At 38.9% G+C, this 18015-nt stretch overlaps 1 protein-coding gene across 1 annotated transcript; it reads left to right on the top strand.

The window, feature by feature from the left end:
- The first annotated feature begins 6887 nt into the window (after positions 1–6887).
- On the top strand, positions 6888–8084 carry LOC134753891 (uncharacterized). Its single transcript, XM_063689853.1, has one exon. The coding sequence runs from the start codon at positions 6978–6980 to the stop codon at positions 8064–8066; it is 1089 nt and encodes a 362-aa protein (XP_063545923.1). The 5' UTR covers positions 6888–6977; the 3' UTR covers positions 8067–8084.
- Positions 8085–18015: the final 9931 nt, after the last annotated feature.

The raw sequence follows: 18015 nt of genomic DNA, 5'->3' as shown, positions 1-18015 counted from the left end.
ATATTTCTTTTTGCTCGTTGATCTATTTTTACGTATTTATATTTGAACGTTATTTTAAAACGGAATTTTAACAACCACGTGGCCTGGGCCCATAACCTATAGGTATAGGTAGGGTCGGCAAAGTAAAAATGCGTGTTGACTGTTCAACGTTCTGTATTCAAGTGAGCAAGGCAAGAATAATGATATCGAACGAATGACAGATTGAGTGAATGAATGTATTTATACAAGGAACAAATGAATGAAAGGTAGACTTGGATTTTTGTTATATACCAACAACCAACAGTGGCAACAACAACTTATAGACTTGCATACTATTAAATTATGATTGCGCCACCAATTACAGGCGAACACAGCATGCATTAGTATTTTACTCTAAACATTTCAATAAGATAAGATAAGAAGAATTACCATTATAATTAATAACTAGACACAAATTAAACAATAAATAAGCCATACAATATAATATAAGGGAGATGTCAAGAGGCACTTCAGTTGGGAATCGAAGTAAGTTTCTTTTTAAAACTATACAAGCTGTCATGGTGTATATCCAGCCGGGCATTGTGCTTGCTAAAGTTGCTAATTGTATTGTACCAGCGCGACATGCGGGGCACCGGTGAAAGGGAACCTAGTTTAGTGCGACAGAAACGCATGCTAAATAGAGGGCGCGAACATACTTGATAGGCTAGGACAGTCTACTTTGGCTGTTGATTATTTTGAATAGGAACGTCATATCGAGCATTGCTCTCCTGCGTTCTAATGATTTCATGTGGAAACGCCTAAGACTTTCTTTATATGACGTTCGTTTTGGTATTCTACTTCGATATGCCAGGTGTTTGGTAAATCGTTTCTGCACGCGTTCAATTCTGTTGACATGGATTTTGTAAGTACTTACGGAGTTATATCTATCTTTGGTACTACCATATTCAAGCTTACTTTTGACGAATGAGTTGAACAGCTTTATCAGAGTCGAGTTTTTCTTAAATTCTTTTCCAGCTCTGAGTACAAAGCCCAGCGCCCTGAATGCCGCGTCAATTTTGTTTTTAAAATTTTACTGTCATTCCATTTTGTCTCTTTATCAGAGTCGAGTTTTTCTTTAATTCTTTTCCAGCTCTGAGTACAAAGCCCAGCGCCCTGAATGCCGCGTCAATTTTGTTTTTAAAATTTTACTGTCATCCCATTTTGTCTCTTTATCAGAGTCGAGTTTTTCTTAAATTCTCTTCCAGCTCTGAGTACAAAGCCCAGCGCCCTGAATGCAGCGTCAATTTTGTTTTTAAAATTACTTACTGTCATCCCATTTTGTCCAGTTGATTATCAGCGAGTTGAATAGCCGTCAGCAATTATTGAATAGGGTATTTGACTGTATTGAAAATAAATTATTTTACACTATGCATGAAACAAAGCCCCAGAAGATTAATAGAGAAACGTAGACAGCAGTTATTTTTAGACACAATGTCTATTTTAAAACAAATATCAAACTTTAAAGAGTAGGTAATTTTATCGTGACGTCACATGCTAGTGTTTCATATAAATTCCATAGTAGCAAAATCGTTTTGCCAGTTCGAAAAAAGAAACTGATTTGACTAGGTAATTGGACGTACAGGGATTGGACGTTTGGGGAATTGGACGTACAGGGAGTGGACATTCGGAGAATTGGACATTCGAGGCCAGAATGGAGGTAATTAAACGTTCTTTAAACTGATACCAATATTAATTAGGTAAAGTTAATTATGCTATGAGAGACTCAAATTAGTCCAATTTGTGCAAAAGGTGAGATTTTTTCGATAGCGAATGTATGAGAGTTGTAAGGGAAATTCAAAGGGCTGGTGGGGGTAACGGCAACACTTTTCAGCCCGACAACAACGGGTTACTAGGAGCGTAGTCAAACTCCGCTATTTTTGCAAACGGAACTTCACTGAGAGCCCGGTTCTAGCTTCCCTTTTGCACACAGCAATTATATTTAGGCGGAAGCTTTAGAAAGTTTTTTCACTTGTTAGTCATATGTACATTGTGCAGTCGCCATCAGATTTATCGGAGCGGACAAGGTGCTCACAAAAAAATGAACACGCCTCTATTGTCAGGCGTTGGAATGCGTATTCAGATGTTTTTGAACACCTCTGCCGCTTCGATATATCTGATGGCGACTGTACACGAACTTTCTGTATGCTTTCTAGATTCAAGTAGGAGTTGGTTTTTCACAGAACCAAGATTCTAAATAAACATGAAACTAAACTCGTTTAATAGTTCACGTTTATTGCCTGAGTGCAATATTGACACATTGCATTCAGGCAATAATGTTTGTGTAAATATTTTAGTTATTCAATGACTTTTTAACCGACTTCAAGATTTCAAAAGGAGGAGGTTCTCAATTCGGTTGTTTTTTTATGTTTGTTACTCCATAACTCCGTTATTTCTGGACCGATTTTGAAAATTCTTTTTTTTGATCCCGTTTTTGTCAAAACGCAGTTCTGATGATGGGATTCATGAGGAATCGAGGGAACTCCTCAAATGTTAAAGGCATAGTGATTTTAGTATTTTCATCAACAAATTAAGCATTTACATTTAAAAAAGTGACATTTGATGAAGTGGAACTGCTGATGATGATCAGAACGAAACTCTCCAATGACGAATAGTTCACGTTTGGCGATTTGTCCTCTTCGTTATGTTTGTTAAGCAAGTTAGGTTTTCAAGACGCATTTTTGTCAAGCTCGAGTTCTGATGATGGGATCCATGAGGAATCGAGGGAACTCCTCAAATGTGAAAGGCATACATATAGTGATTTTTATATTTTCATCAACAAATCCAGCATTTCCATTTAAAAAAGTGACATTTGATGAAGTGGAGCTGCTGATGATGATCAGAAATATTTATTTTATTTTATTGGGAAACAAACAGCTTACAATAATACAGGATATAGATATTATGACTAATACATGAGCCAAAACAGTTTCCACTAATGGAATAAAACATAAATGCTCAAAGGGAACTTTGAAGAGTAAAATAGTTATTTGTTATACAAGGGTGCAAAGTTGTATTTTACCCGCGAGTGTGGAATTGAAACACGAGCAAGCGAAAGGGTCGGTCGCTTCGCTCGTGGTTCAACTATAGAATCCTGAGCGTAGCGAGTGTTTTAACACACGAGAAGTAAAATACATTTGCACCCGTGTGTAACACAAAACTTTTCCCCTCACTATAGCGAGGAAAGTGCAACATCCACAGGCGTTGGATCATCTTCATCACTGGAATTACTCATTTTTTTACGATAATACGATATTATAACAGAAAACTCTGGAAGTTGTGTATTTTTACGTGTCGGAGTCGGTGAGAAAATTTTTGTTGACAATGTTGACATTTCTGACGATGCGTTTTGAAATTGCATCGACTCAACTTGTGAGTTCAAAATTACATTCAACATCATTTAAAAAAACAAATGTTTCTTATGGAATTTAAGGTTAATGACTTAAAATTATTAAATAAAGCTAAATTTGGTATTTTTTATTAAATTCTCAAACCATTTATTTAATGATAATTAATATCGAACGAACCACTATTATGAGCGTTTTACGTTTTGTTATCTGTCAAAAGCTACTTAAACACGCTCCATCCAAGGTCAAATTACTTTCCCCACTAGTGGATAAAATGCGTTTTTCCCCGCTTGTTTTAAAGAATAAAAGACGGCTTTCTGAGCTAGTGGATGGATGTGGATGTTGCACTTTCCTCGCTATAGTGAGGGGAAAAGTTTTGTGTTACACACGGGTGCAAATGTATTTTACTTCTCGTGTCTTGAAACACTCGCTACGCTCATGTTTCAATTCCACACTCGCCGGTAAAATACAACTTTGCACCCTTGTATAACAAATAACTATTTCCCCTCACTATAGCGAGGAAAGTGCAACATCCACAGGCGTTAGATCATCTTCATCACTGGAATCACTAATTTTTTTACGATATTATAACAAAAAACACTAGAAATTCTGATTTTTACGTGAGTCGGTGAGAAGAACAGTAAAAATTTTGTTGGAAATTTCTGTTCTGACGTATGAAATGTCAACGATGCGTTTTGAAATTGCATCGACTCAACTTGTGCGTTCAGAATTATATTTAACATCATTATAAAAAATCTAACGTTTCTTATGGAATTTTAAGGTTTATGACTTAAAATTATTAAATAAAGCTAAATTTTATATTTTTTTATTAGATTCTCAAACCATTTATTTAATGATAATTAATATCGAACGAACCATTATTATGAGCGATTTAAGTTTTGTTATCTGTCAAGCTACTTAACGCTCCATCCAAGGTCAAATTACTTTCCCCACTAGTGGATAAAATGCGTTTTTCCCCGCTTGTTTTAAAGGATAATAGACGGCTTTCCGAGCTAGTGAGGGGAAAATACATTATCACATATCATTTCAATCATTCTAGGAAACAGAGAGAAAGAAAAAAAGAAAAATAAGAGTACATCAGAACAACATCATGCGTCTGCAACAAAATTTGAAGTAATAAAATAATAAACAATAAAATTTGAAAATTTAAGAACTTAAGAAAAAATTACTAGACGTCATTCTTTAGCAAGGAAACAAATTTACTAAGCATCGTACTGAATAAATCGAGGTTTGAATATTTAGAGTTATATGCTGAGCACGCTCTAACAAGATACGAGTTTCTTACATATCTAGTACGACAGAATGGAATTGCGAATAGAGCATTTGTTCTAGTTCGGGAATTAGTGCATCTATACGAGTTATTACTGATAAGATACTGCGACTCAATCGAATGATTTAAAAATTTTAAACAGAAATATCTGATCTCGATGTTCTCTACGCAACTTAAGACTTGCAATAGTATCACCAACAGTAGATTTAAACTTGTATAGCATCCATTTTTTTTTTTTTTTAATTTTTTCGATATGATCAATGTGTACCGAATATTGAGGATTCCAAGCAACTGAAGCGAATTCCAAATTAGACCTAACGAATTTGCGACAAATTAGACGTAATATCAGAATGGAACTCTTTAATGACGCATAGTTCACGTTTGGCGTTTTATATTATTTTTTATGCTTGTTAAGCAAGTTAAGTTTTAAAGACACATTTTCGTCAAGCTCGAGTTCTGATGATGGGATCCATAAGGAACCGAGGGAACTCCTCAAATGTGAAAGGCATACATATAGTGATTTTTGTATTTTCATCAACAAATCCAGCATTTACATAAAAAAGTGACATTTGATGAAGTGGAACTTTTTTGAACTGCGATCCTCACAGAACCGAACTGCTATCAGAATATTGGGTTAGGTTAGGTTAAAACTGTGACCCTTACAAAAACGAAATGCTACTAAAAAAGTGGGTGGTTTTACCTCCTTTTAGTTAGACAAAAGGTGCTGTCTTTTTCATTTCATTGTCTGGAGTGCACCATCAACAATAAGTAACCTCTCAACGGCATCCCCCGTTGAAGTCGGTTTTTTTTCTTAAAAATTATTAAATAGTACCTACAATATTGAAAAAACGATGCCCGAGCATCCCATGGGGCCAAACGCCAAGATCGTCCGAGTGCGGCGCGCTCTCGTCAGAGGGCCTACCGCAAACACTGAAGTTCGCGAATTGCGGGAATCTTTCTCTTTTACTCCAATTAAGGCGTAATTAGTGTGACAGAGAAAGATGCCCGCAATTTGCGAATTTCGGTGTTCGCGGTAGGCCCGTCTGACGTCGAAGGTCGAGATGCAGGATGGACCGAGAGAAGTTTCACTGCCTACTCCATACGGCTACACCCCTGATAGAGCCTAATGAGCCTATATACGCGTTTTTTATGTTATACCCGAATTGATTAGGCAATATACCTACTATGTACAAAGTATCCCTACTATATATTATATATAATGCAATCCCTATTTAATATTAATAAATGTGATAGTAGTTAACTATGTCTGTCTATCTGTTACCTCTTCATGCTTAAACCGCTGAATCGATTTAGATGAAAGTTTTTATGGAGATAGTTTTAGGGCCGGGGAAGGACATACGGTAGTTTTTTCAATCATCATCATCATTCTACGCAGACGAAGCGGGCAGAAACCATTATTAAATCAAATTGAATTAATCATGAATTTACAAATAAATGCTCCTCGGGTCACCTTCGCATGTAAAAGAGCCCAGCGTTGCTGTTTTAGAAGCACAGGCGTAGCCGCTGCTTGAAGTAGTTGCCAGCTCTCTGGTCCGCATCAATGAAGCGCTGGGAAATTTCTGACAGTAAACTTACCTTGGCCGTTAGTCTTCGCGGCCCAAGGGTTTCTACGCCAATAGGCGCAAATATGTAGACATTGCTTATTTTATTGTCCTTTTTAAATATACGACACCACACAATCGTACTTTAAATACACTGCGCGACGTCGTGAATGCTAAGCGGGAGCTGAACATTTACTGTCAAAATGCTAATTTTACAACACAAGATATACAAACTCCTTTCAAGTACCTAATTGAAAGGAGTGTTGACCTCTATGTTGCAAATATGTTTATTAATTCAATTTATCTTAATAGAAAATTAAATGTAAAATTAAAATTACATGTTCATGTAATTTTACATTAAACACACTACACTATAGCCATCTCGTGGCAACAAGAAAACATATACGTAGGTAGAATAGAATCTGATAAAGAATGGGTACGATTTGGTAGGAATATGGTGAATATGGTACGAATAAATCACATTCGGGCGTTGCGATTGTGACATTTATTATCCTAGCTTTAAGTGTAGGTATTGTGTATGGAAATATTAGACCAATAGTATTCTGCTTCTGTTAAATAAAACCAAATCCAAATATCGCAAGATGGCGCTTTGTTGCCCCCAGGGCCCAAATCAAAACCATTTCATCATTTCATAAAAAAGTTAAATGTCAAATTTTAGTGTGTGATGTTTATGTGTCATTTTCACTTTTAGATAAGTATTTATTTTTATTCGATTACGTATAATATTTACTACATACCAAAATGGTAACAAATAGGAAACAAAAAAGCAATGACCCGAAGACAAGACCTTTAGGATTTGGCACTTCAGTCCCAAGGTTTGGCAAAGTGACCCTACACCCCAACCTAGACCCCAGCGGACAGTTCAAGCTGCAGGAAGAGGCCTACGATCCTTGCCGCTACCACCCTATTCCCATCCATGAGATATTCGTCGTAAACAAGAACAGAACCGACCCCAAAGACGTATGGCGCTTCAAAGCCGAAATGGAAGATTGGTGCAAAAACCTGGGCTACAGAAACCAGAAAATTCTGCAATACCGGCGCTGGATGCAATCTGTGGGTGGGCCGGCATGGTGCCAACCTCAGGACTTGCCCAAATATGAAGCTGCCTGCAAAAACGTAGGCTTTGGTAGAGCCCCGCGCTTTATACCAAAAAAATGCTTCATCCCCCCTCCAGGCATGTACTTCAAAGCCACTCCCTACGAAGCGCCCTACGGCCCTCATTCTACTTTGTCTTCCTTTGAATACGGAGAGCCCTGTCGATTCCCTGATAGAACTCTCAATTGGAGCCTTGCTCCTAATCGTTACACTATCGTCGACAAAGATAGCATCGAACAGAAATCCAAAAAGCTAGTCTCGCTTCGGGGTCCGTACGATCTCTTCACGGGGCCGAGAAACGCCAGTACCATAATAAGCCACTTTAACGGACGCAAATATCCAGCCGCGTCGTGGCCAATCGCGTTGCCGGGAAGTTTCGAAAAGTTTAAGAAGACTAGATTAGGTGTGATGAATAAAACAGGGAGAGATAAATCTTACAAAGGGCGGAACGCTTTGGTGGATATCGCAATGGCACCGCGGAGACCGAGCGACCCAGGGCCATTAGACACGAACATCGATAAGCCTAAAGTGTTTAAGGAGAACAAGCGTGGATTCAACAGTTCTTACGACCGCCCGCCTGGATATCAGCGTACCATTGTGTGGCCCGGCGTAGGCCGGTACCGGTCTCAACCGATTAGCTGCAGCATCATAGGCCATGGTCACAAACATGTGTTCCTGAGCAAGCAACAACGCACAATTGGCTCTTATTTACCGGAGCCTATGAACACTTTCTAAAAATAGCGTACATTCAGTATCACAAGAACCTACTGCAGATCTACCAACCTCTATTTACTCGAGTTATTGGTTCGTGCGTGTGTACAGGCAGCATCAAATACTTAAATAGTGGCCAAATATAATAACACACCTTTGTTACCATAAAAATAAGTTTGTAATTTAGCCAGCTTGGCCATCACTGTCAATTTGATAATATGCTACTGTTTAATAATGTTAATATGCAGTGATCGTTACCGTACCGACACAGCATAGTCCATCTACCAGAGGCGGTGCGCGCACAATTAATTATCCATCAAAAAACATAACATGTAAAAGGACGCAAGTCTCGCAACGCAATTATTGTACCTACTACAAAAAAGTTTAGAGATGTAATGCGAAACCAAGTCGGTTATTTTAAGTGCCAGGGGGTGTTAAGAACCGTATGAATATTAGATTAGATATCTTTATTTTTAATACCTATAATTTCTTGGCCATGGCATTCGCGCGCCAATTCCGTGCATTCGGAGGTCGAGGAATTGGGGGGGGGGGGGGTGCGCCGCGCGTACGTACAAAATGACACCACTCGGTCATGACGCTCAACATTCCTAACATTCCTCAGCCGTGCACGGAATTCGCGCGCGGACAGTATATAATACTTATGCCCATACCAAACTATACTTGTACTCATACAATAGGTACATACTTACATATATCAGTTATTATTATTTACAACGACGGGACTTAATCGCGTAAAATAAGTATTAAACCCACCTCCTCCTGAAATCAAGAAACAGAAATTTCAATCGAGACGAAGGTTTTAAGATCTCATCCACATGGAACCCAGTCATTAGTAAGTGTAAGCGAAACCAAATATCGAAAGTTGAAAAATCGAATATTGTGAGTGTTGTGTGTCGACCCGGTAACATCCCTAGTGCGCAAAACGTTCAAGTTAATAAACAAGACCAAGTGCGGGTAGTTCGAAAAACTCGCGCGCCTAGAAGATGTTGATGTCAACTTTAGCCAGTCTTCTCCGAGACCACGGGGACAACGCCGTCCTCGAAACGTCGGAGGTGGGTTTAATACTTATTTTACGCGATTAAGTCCCGTCGTTGTAAATAATAATGAGTAAAAATCGTGAAAGTTTAAATATATCAGTTATACCCATGACCCATCCCACACCATACCTATACAATATTCATGTCCATGTCCATACCGTACTCATACTATATACACGTATAATAACATCATCATCATCATATCAGCCGAAAGACATCCACCGCTGGACATAGGCCTCCCCCAGGGATCTCCACAACGACCGGTCTTGCGCCGCTCTCATCCATCGGCTCCCCGGTACCTTAACCAGATCGTCGGACCATCTTGTGGGTCTTTTCCTGCTGCGTTTTCCGGTTCGGGGTCGCCACTCAAGAACCTTTCTGCCCCATCGGCCATCGGTTCTGCGAGCAATGTGGCCCGCCTACTGCCACTTAAGTCTGGCAATTCTCTGAGCTATGTCGACAACTTTGGTTCTCCTGCGGATCTCCTCATTTCTGATTCGATCACGCAGGGAAACTCCGAGCATAGCTCGCTCCATTGCTCTTTGAGTGACCTTGAGCATTATGAGGCCCATTGTGAGCGACCACGTCTCTGTTACGTAAGTCATCACTGGCAACACACACTGGTTGAAAACCTTCGTCTTAAGACACTGCGGTATTTTTGACGAGAAGATATTACGGAGCTTCCCAAACGCTGCCCATCCGAGTTGGATTCGACGAGCGACCTCTTTCTTAAAGTTGGAATTACCTAGCTGGATTATTGTCCTATGTATAGTCATTCACAACTTCAAGAGTAGCATCTCCAACTTTCAAGGTAGTGGGTACAACATGAGAGTTCGACATAATTTTCGTCTTCTCCATGTTCATTTTAAGACCCACATGTTGTGAGATTCTACCGAGGTCGTTGAGCATTTTACCAAGGTCTTCCAGAGTCTCAGCCATGACTACAATATCGTCGGCAAATCGGAGGTTGGTGACGAACTCACTATTTATGTTGATGCCGAGCCCATCCCAGTCCAAAAGCTTGAAGACGTGTTCCAAAGCGGCAGTGAACAATTTGGGGGCTATAACATACCCTGTCGCACACCCCGCGCTAGTCGGATAGGCTTCGTGTCCCGGTCCTGGAGACGGACTGACATAGTGGCATTCTCATACAGACACCGTAGTACTTCGATATACCGATAGTCAATTTGGCACCTCTGGAGAGACTGTAGCACGTATGATAACATTGATAACTATATACACCTCTCCATACTCACATCGTACGACCTTTACTTTACCTATTTGTAGAAACTGCAAAAGTAACTTGTTATAGCATATATTTATATATAGGATTACAAACTTACTTTTGCAGTTCTTAAACTTTTTTTTATGGCTTCATAAGCTAAAAACTAATCATCTTTTAAATTTGAAGCTTGCGGGTCTGCTAGTAGTACCTTAGAATTATGATGATCGGTGAGTGAGTGTGTCAGTGACAAAACTAAGGAACTTTGAAGTGCAATAATTCTTAAACTACATGTTCAAATTGAATGTTTTTGGGAATATATTTAAATCATTTTATGCCTTATATGTATATCACTGATAATTCAGGGTTCTAGCTGTAGCCAGCACAAAATTACAGGACGTTGAAAATGACTTGAATGGCTTCGAGAAAAGGATGGTACGGCCGTGCCTCTTTGTTTTGCTCGACTTGGCGGGGGCACGGTAGTATACGTAGCACGGTACGGTACGGTAGTAGGTACGGTAGTACGGCAGATATTATAACCGTCTCATTAGTCTGGAACCTGGTTTTGTTCGTAGTGCAAATCACTATTAGACATATTTTAACGAATATTTTAAATAAATGTTACAAGGTTTTACCTCTATCAATTAAATATGTCATATGTCTGATATTAAATAGAATTACTTTGATAACATACAATGTGGTGTTATAGCTTTCATTTTTGCAAATTTATGTTTACCTGTACCTACTTTATTTATTCAATTTTGAGAATATTAGGCTTCAGCATGCGTCATTTTTACGCCGCATGCTATAAAATTTTACAAACAGCGCCGTCATGTTGCAAAGGAGAAGCGGTTTGCAAATTGCCGAAACATTATTAGTGCCAGTGTGGGATGTTCCATAGACGGAGTGCGCGTTAATAACATCAGCTACGCGGATGACATGGTGCATGCTGAGCCCCTCAGTGAGCGGTTAATTAGTTTATTGCGCCAATGTGAGTTGTATGCAGAGGCCCATGGGCTCAAATACAATGCAAACAAAAGCGAGTTTATGCTGTTTAAAGCGGATAATAAAACCTACAGGGTGCCCCCTGTGACTTTACGGAATTCCTTTGGCACAAGTTAAGCATTTTAAGTATTTGGGCCACTGGGTCACTGAAGACATGTGTGACAATATGGATATCGAGAGGGAACGCAGAGCCCTGCAATATGCTGGCTCGTCTCGCAGGTTTGCACGATGTACTGAAGAGGTGAAGGCTACGCTTTTTAAAGCATATTGCCAGTCCTTCTACACGTGCAGCCTATGGATCAGCTATACGCAGCGGGCATATAGCGCTCTGTGGGTACAACAACACGTACAGGGTGGTGTTCGAGCTGCTGTGTTCGGACATTTGAAGCTACCTACCTACCTTCCTATTTATTTAGTGTGACGTCCGTGAAAACATCTAACCTACTTACCTACCTACGTTTTTTTCCCCAGTGTAATGTTTTCACGGACGTCACACTAAATCAATAGGTATAGGTAGGTTAGGTTTGTTAGGTAGCTTCAAATGCCCGAAGGGCAAACCACCCAGAAATAGGAGCCCCGTCTATTCAAGTTTAAGTTTTTTAAGCCATAGTCACCCTAACGAAACCCACAACGTTGGACGTTGATGCTATTAAGCGCACTGCAAACCGCTTCGCGTTTATAAAATGACGGCGCCGTTTGTATTATATCAATAACTTTGAACATAAAATCATCATTTCATTTTCAGTCTTCATCAGCAGTTCCACTTTTAAAAATTACAAAATTTGGACCATAGTCCTGTTACTGGACTGGACTGGATTTGGGAGGTTTTACAGTACCTTATCACCTAGAATGTGTATACATTGTTTTTTATTCGGCCACAGAAAATATAAAAATCATTCTTGGGAAACTGTGTATTTATAACAAAGTACCCTTAGCGCCACTTGCGCCATCCCACTAACCCGGAGTTAACCGGTTAAACCCGGAGTGACCATGGTTACCATTACAATTTGACACTGGTTTAACCGCTTAACTTCGGGTTAGCGGAATGGTGCAACTGGTGCAAGTGGCCCTTAGAGGCAGTATCGATAGTTACAAGCAACATCATTTTTACTTGGCTTCTTGCAGTGGCTTGGCGTATATTATGATTTATGAAAGTGCTGTCGAAAAGGTTATTCCGTATAGGTACATACGTATTTAGCATAAATTTTCCCTTTTCCGGATAGGTACTTGCTGACCAGTCTAAGCTTTACATTAGATGAAAATACGCACGCCGCTTCTTTGTGGAGTAGCCAAACCGGTGTATTGTAACTCGGGTACTTGACGCTTTATATTCAGAATTAGAACTAAGTAAAGCCCGACCAGAAATATATGATCATTGTCAAGAGGCTGTTATTCTCGTGTATATGGTGACAGTTCAGTTTAGTATGAAAAATTTAGTTCCAATGAAATTCCGCAATATGGCGCGTCATCATATATTAGGTCAGGCTTTAGTAGTGTAATTTCAATTTCTTCGATTATAAAGTTCAAATTACCGTAACGGACAGGGCTCGTAAACTCTTTTGAAATAAGATAATATGGCCAATCATCTCAAGTTGTTTGTGGTGGTGTGCGTGTTGGCGACAGTTCTCAAGGAATCCAGTCTTATTTCTCTTGTAGTCGGACCACGGTTCATGTCTAGTGCTATGTCAAGTTAGTATTGTAGGAATATATGTTTGTGTCGCAGTCAAATCGTATGAATCCGCCGTTTGGAAAATGCCGAAGGCAAATTGTAATAAGTCCAGGCAATTTGTAAAATACCTTATGTTATGACATTAACAGCGCCGTTTGCAATTTGCAGAAGCTAATTAGTTCTTTAATTTACCACGCGTGGCGCTGCACATCAAAACTATGAAAAAAGCTGGGGTGTAAATCTGGAGTTCGTCCGACTTATTAGGGGCGTAGGGGCGGGGGAGGTTTTTGGATCTGGTGGCTCCGGCGCTGCGGAAGAGCCGCCCATCCGCCTTCGCGTGACGAAGCACGGTGACTACACTCGGCTCCGCGCCTCCTATTACGCAATTGCTCTCTAGGGGTGGGACAGACAAGGCCACGTAGATAGAAGGTTGCTCGGATTCGGTTTTGGGTGACCTTGAGATTTTGGTGGCCTTGAGAATGGTGGTGTGGTATAAAAGTTAATATAAATTTACCCTCCGACAACCATCACGTCGCGTTTACGTCGACACTATTGAGCGCACTAACAATTTGCCTTCGGCAATTTGCAAATGTGAAAACGTTTTTAAATGGACGCCGTTTGTAAACGGCGGATTCTTACTATTTGCCTGCGACATATGCAGTCTATGTCGCGGCGAGATACCTTCGCGCCAATCATGTGCTAGCCCGGCTGACTGCCAAGCTTGTGTAAAATTAGCGTGGTCAGTCTTTTGTTTATTGTTCTGTGGGAATATATAGTTGGTCAAGCAAATATTGTCACTAGAAAAAAACGGCAAATTTAAAAAATGTAGGTGATAAGGGATACCGTCCCATAGAAAATTTGAATTTTGCGCCTTTTTCTACTGACAAGATTTGCTTGACCAAGTATACTTACAAATTGGTTAAGGAAATTAAAAATGAACCGGACTCCTTTCATGCCGTCGCGGATCCACGTTAGATAGTAGGTATTGAGTTCTAGTTGGTTCTAGTTAATTAGAATTCAAAACCTGTGCGGATCCATGTTCCATACGCGACTAATCAAAAACGTAAAACATGTTATCCTAGTAGGAGGTTTATGAAAACAACAGTGATTATTTTGATGGCAGTTTAATTGAGGAACAAATCTAAAGCATTTATAAATCAACGATCGTAATTATCATTTAATTTGTCAACATTAATATCAACCCGCGGAAGTATACAAGTTTAGTTTTGCTCCCCAAGTTCCCATTATTCTTTATTGTAATATTCACTGATAGTTCAGTTAAATACAATAACATGTTTTTACATTACATTACTTAGTGACTCAAAGTAGTGCGCATTTGGAGGCCTTTTGATTTAATTTGTTACTTATTTAAAAAAACGATAATTACTAAGGTCCAAATGCGACTACAAATCGCGAAATGATTCAACTCAACTAACTATATACAGAAATAATTACTAAACAAGCAAAATATCGTAACAGTCAATGGAGCACAAATATAAACAAACATCTCATTATAAAGTTTAATTTTTCTTACTAATTACTTTTTTAATATACAAAATATCGATCCCAACTAATCTTACACGAGCCTGTTACAATGTTTTGCCTGACGTTGTTCCATGCTGAATATACTTCTAAAACTTAAAGATACAAAATAGGATGCCTATTACAATGGTAGCCTTCCTTAGTTGGACAAGGGGTGTCCTTAGAGCAAAACTACAATAACGGAGATATTTGTTTTTCCTTACTCTTACACGCTTCTGCGCCCGTCCGTCCCGGTCGCCGGCCATCCACTCTCATACGAGCCGTGCGAAGGCCACCTTCTGGCTTCCCACAGGCGGATACTAATCGGCCATTTGGCTACCTAACAGATCCCATATGCCACTCTATCCTTATATTATCTTCGAGACATTTACATTTACAAATAACAATTTTCAAATATAAGTACTTAGTTACATCGCCTGCTACCTCACTTTTGATTCTTCAACATTATTCTGAAAGACCAGCTTCCATACATATAATCGTGAATTCGGAATGATAGCTAAAAAGAGTTTGAGCTTTACTGTTTTCATCGAAACTGGGTAGTTAGTAAACCGTTTTTTAATACAATGATTGTTTAGGGCGGAGTCCCAGCTTTCGATGAAGAAGCACGTCTCTTGTCTGAATAAAATACAACCTAAGCGGGCGCCCCTTTGTCAATTTAAAGTAACAATAAGAGACGCTATCATGAAAATATAAAACAATAGTTTGCTGTTAAATCAAGGTATAAAATTAAAATACTAATACAATCACCGTCATACGTGACATCTTCAAATTTGATGCCATTTAGTTCGGCAGTTTTATAAAAGTCATTTGAGTAAAATTAACTCCATGCATGAATTTATTTTTATTTTTGGATTCATAATTTATATCGTTGGAATGATAAAAATACTTTTATAAACCTTAACATTATTTTATTAAAAATTATTTAAAATGTTGAAATTTTTGAGCGGTTGAAACGCTCATAATTTTTGGCGCGAATTCGACAGAGCGTGATGACGTCACACGTTGGGCGGCCCAACTGACGTTTGCTACTAATGACACTAATCTGTCGAACGCGTGACGTCACGTGGCGTTTGGAGCGTTTCGCTCACTAGCTTTTCGCGGCCAAATTTTTGTACTTTTTATTTATAATTTTAAGTAATTAAATGGTAATTTAAAAACGGAAATGTATTGTAACATGATATAACGGTAACAAACATCCGAATAAAACATATTTCGTTCAAATATAAACTTCATGCATGAGGCTAATTATAATTTTATACACGAACATTTCCACTAACAAAATTTACAGAGAAACTTAGAACTATTTAGTTTTACAATAGGTAATTTACGCAAGCTCATATTCCGCATGACATCGCGGGTAACATTATACCTTCATGAAACTAATTTAATTTTCAACAAAAAAAGTCATGTCATACTATAAAGCTACCCCCTCTGTAGTACATAATAAGTAGAACAATTTAGGCGCAATAGTAGTGTTACATATTTCTACTTCGCGTTTGCACTTTAAGGCTATTTATATATATGAGCAACTGTAAATTGCACAATATCGGAACGGAATTTAATTTCAAGGAGTATAATAAATGAGTGAGACAAATGTTCTACGAACCGGCAACTTCAGACAGTTCAGACGATTCGTCTTGTGTTGAAGAATTACATTTTTCTAATAGGAATAATCACATTTAAAAGTGGCACTGGCATTTTATCCTATATCTAAATTTCAGTTATTGACGTAAAATAATAAATTAACGCATTTAATAAAAATACTTAATCACTACAAATATTACACTAAGCTTCATAATCGCTGGGCGTCAATAAAGTTGGGCTAATATGTATTACTAGCACTTCACATGGAGCCATTTGCCAAATAGAGCCATGTCAAGTGCCAGCATATACGTTTCATTTCATATCACAACTGAAGACGAATCGTGTGAAGATAATGCAGTCTTAACACAAAACTAATCACACATTGAAATATGATAATTAGCGGAATCACATCGTGAGTTTCTAGAAAAATATTCCTTTCTTATTTTGCTAAATAAGTGTAGGTCCATTAGCACAATGAGTTATTTAAGTTTCATATAAACGGAATTAAAAGTACGGGTAGTATTTTATTAAGATAAATTGCACTGCACTGGAAAACTCGTAAGATGTTAATTTATGAAGGCCGTATAGTGGCAGCCGTACAAGCCCAATTTCAAAGAAAAACCGCAAATCGATGTACAGGTTAGCAGTTTCGCACACGCATACTAGAGGTCAAAACTAAATTTATGACCCGCAGTTCCTAAAAAACAATCCATAAGGAGGGGAGTGCTGAAACATATGTCTGTGTATTAAAAAAAAATTTTTTTGTTTAAAACCTATCTATACCACATTATACTATACATACTAGAGGTCAAAACTAAATTTATGACCCGCAGTTCCTAAAAAACAATCCATAAGGAGGGGAGTGGTGAAACATATGTCTTTGTGTATTAAAAAAAATTTTTTTTTAAACCTATCTATACCACATTATACTATATATATTACACACAAAAATAAAAAAATATTCAGCCATATTTCTTAAATTAAAACAAAAATAATTTTCAAAACATGTCAAGTTTGGGCTCCTCCAGATATGATATGGCTGTTTTTTTTTTTGTACAATGTACTACAAATGATACTTGATATCCTCATATCTAACCCCAAGAAAGCAATTAGCTCCGCGTAGATTAGTATGGCAAGCTATGTGGGCACAAGAAATACCAGAACACTACATCTGTCTGGTGCAAGATATGTATGACCGCATCAGTACACAAGTGAGAAGTGTGGCTGGAGTTAGTAAGCCATTAGAAGTCAAAGTTGGAGTGCATCAAGGCTCGGCTCTAAGCCCACTCCTATTCAACCTGTCTATGGACTACCTCACCAAGCACATCCAATCAGCTGTCCCATGGTGCTTACTATACGCTGACGATATAGCTATAGCCGATAAGTGCGGAAAGAACCTGCAGAACACCTTGCAGGACTGGGCACAAGCGCTAGAGAATAATGGCCTCCGCATTAGCAGAAACAAAAATAGCCATATCAATTGACGGACAGCCATTACGGAAGGTACATCAATTTAAATATCTGGGATCGATGCTAAGCGCTGATGCCAACATCGATGCGGACGTAGCGTAGCATAGGACAAATGCAGCCTGGCTAAAATGGAGAACCCTTACGGGTGTGTTATGTGATGCCAAGCCAGCCATGATGTACGGTACCGAGTGCTGGGCCGTCAAACAGCAGCACGAACAAAAGATGCACACGACTGAAATGAAAATGCTACGGTGGGCAGCCGGAGTAACAAGATTGGACAGAGTGCGGAATGAATATATCCGAGGCTCTTTTAAAGTTGCTCCCATCGTGGATAAGATGATGGAAAGTCGTATGCGATGGTACGGCCATGTAATGCGACGGGACGAGAACAACGCTGTAAAGAAGGCCCTAGCTATCCCGGAT

This window comes from Cydia strobilella, chromosome Z (assembly GCF_947568885.1).
Source record: "Cydia strobilella chromosome Z, ilCydStro3.1, whole genome shotgun sequence".
Classification (NCBI taxonomy): Eukaryota; Metazoa; Arthropoda; class Insecta; order Lepidoptera; family Tortricidae; genus Cydia; species Cydia strobilella.
The sequence above is the reverse complement of the archived record's forward strand: the minus strand, read 5'-3'. Positions and strand labels throughout refer to the sequence as shown.

What these genes read in the sequence shown, in the direction of transcription:
- LOC134753891 (XM_063689853.1), top strand. Translation starts at nt 6,978, where the DNA reads ATGGTAACAAATAGGAAACAAAAAAGCAATGACCCGAAGACAAGACCT.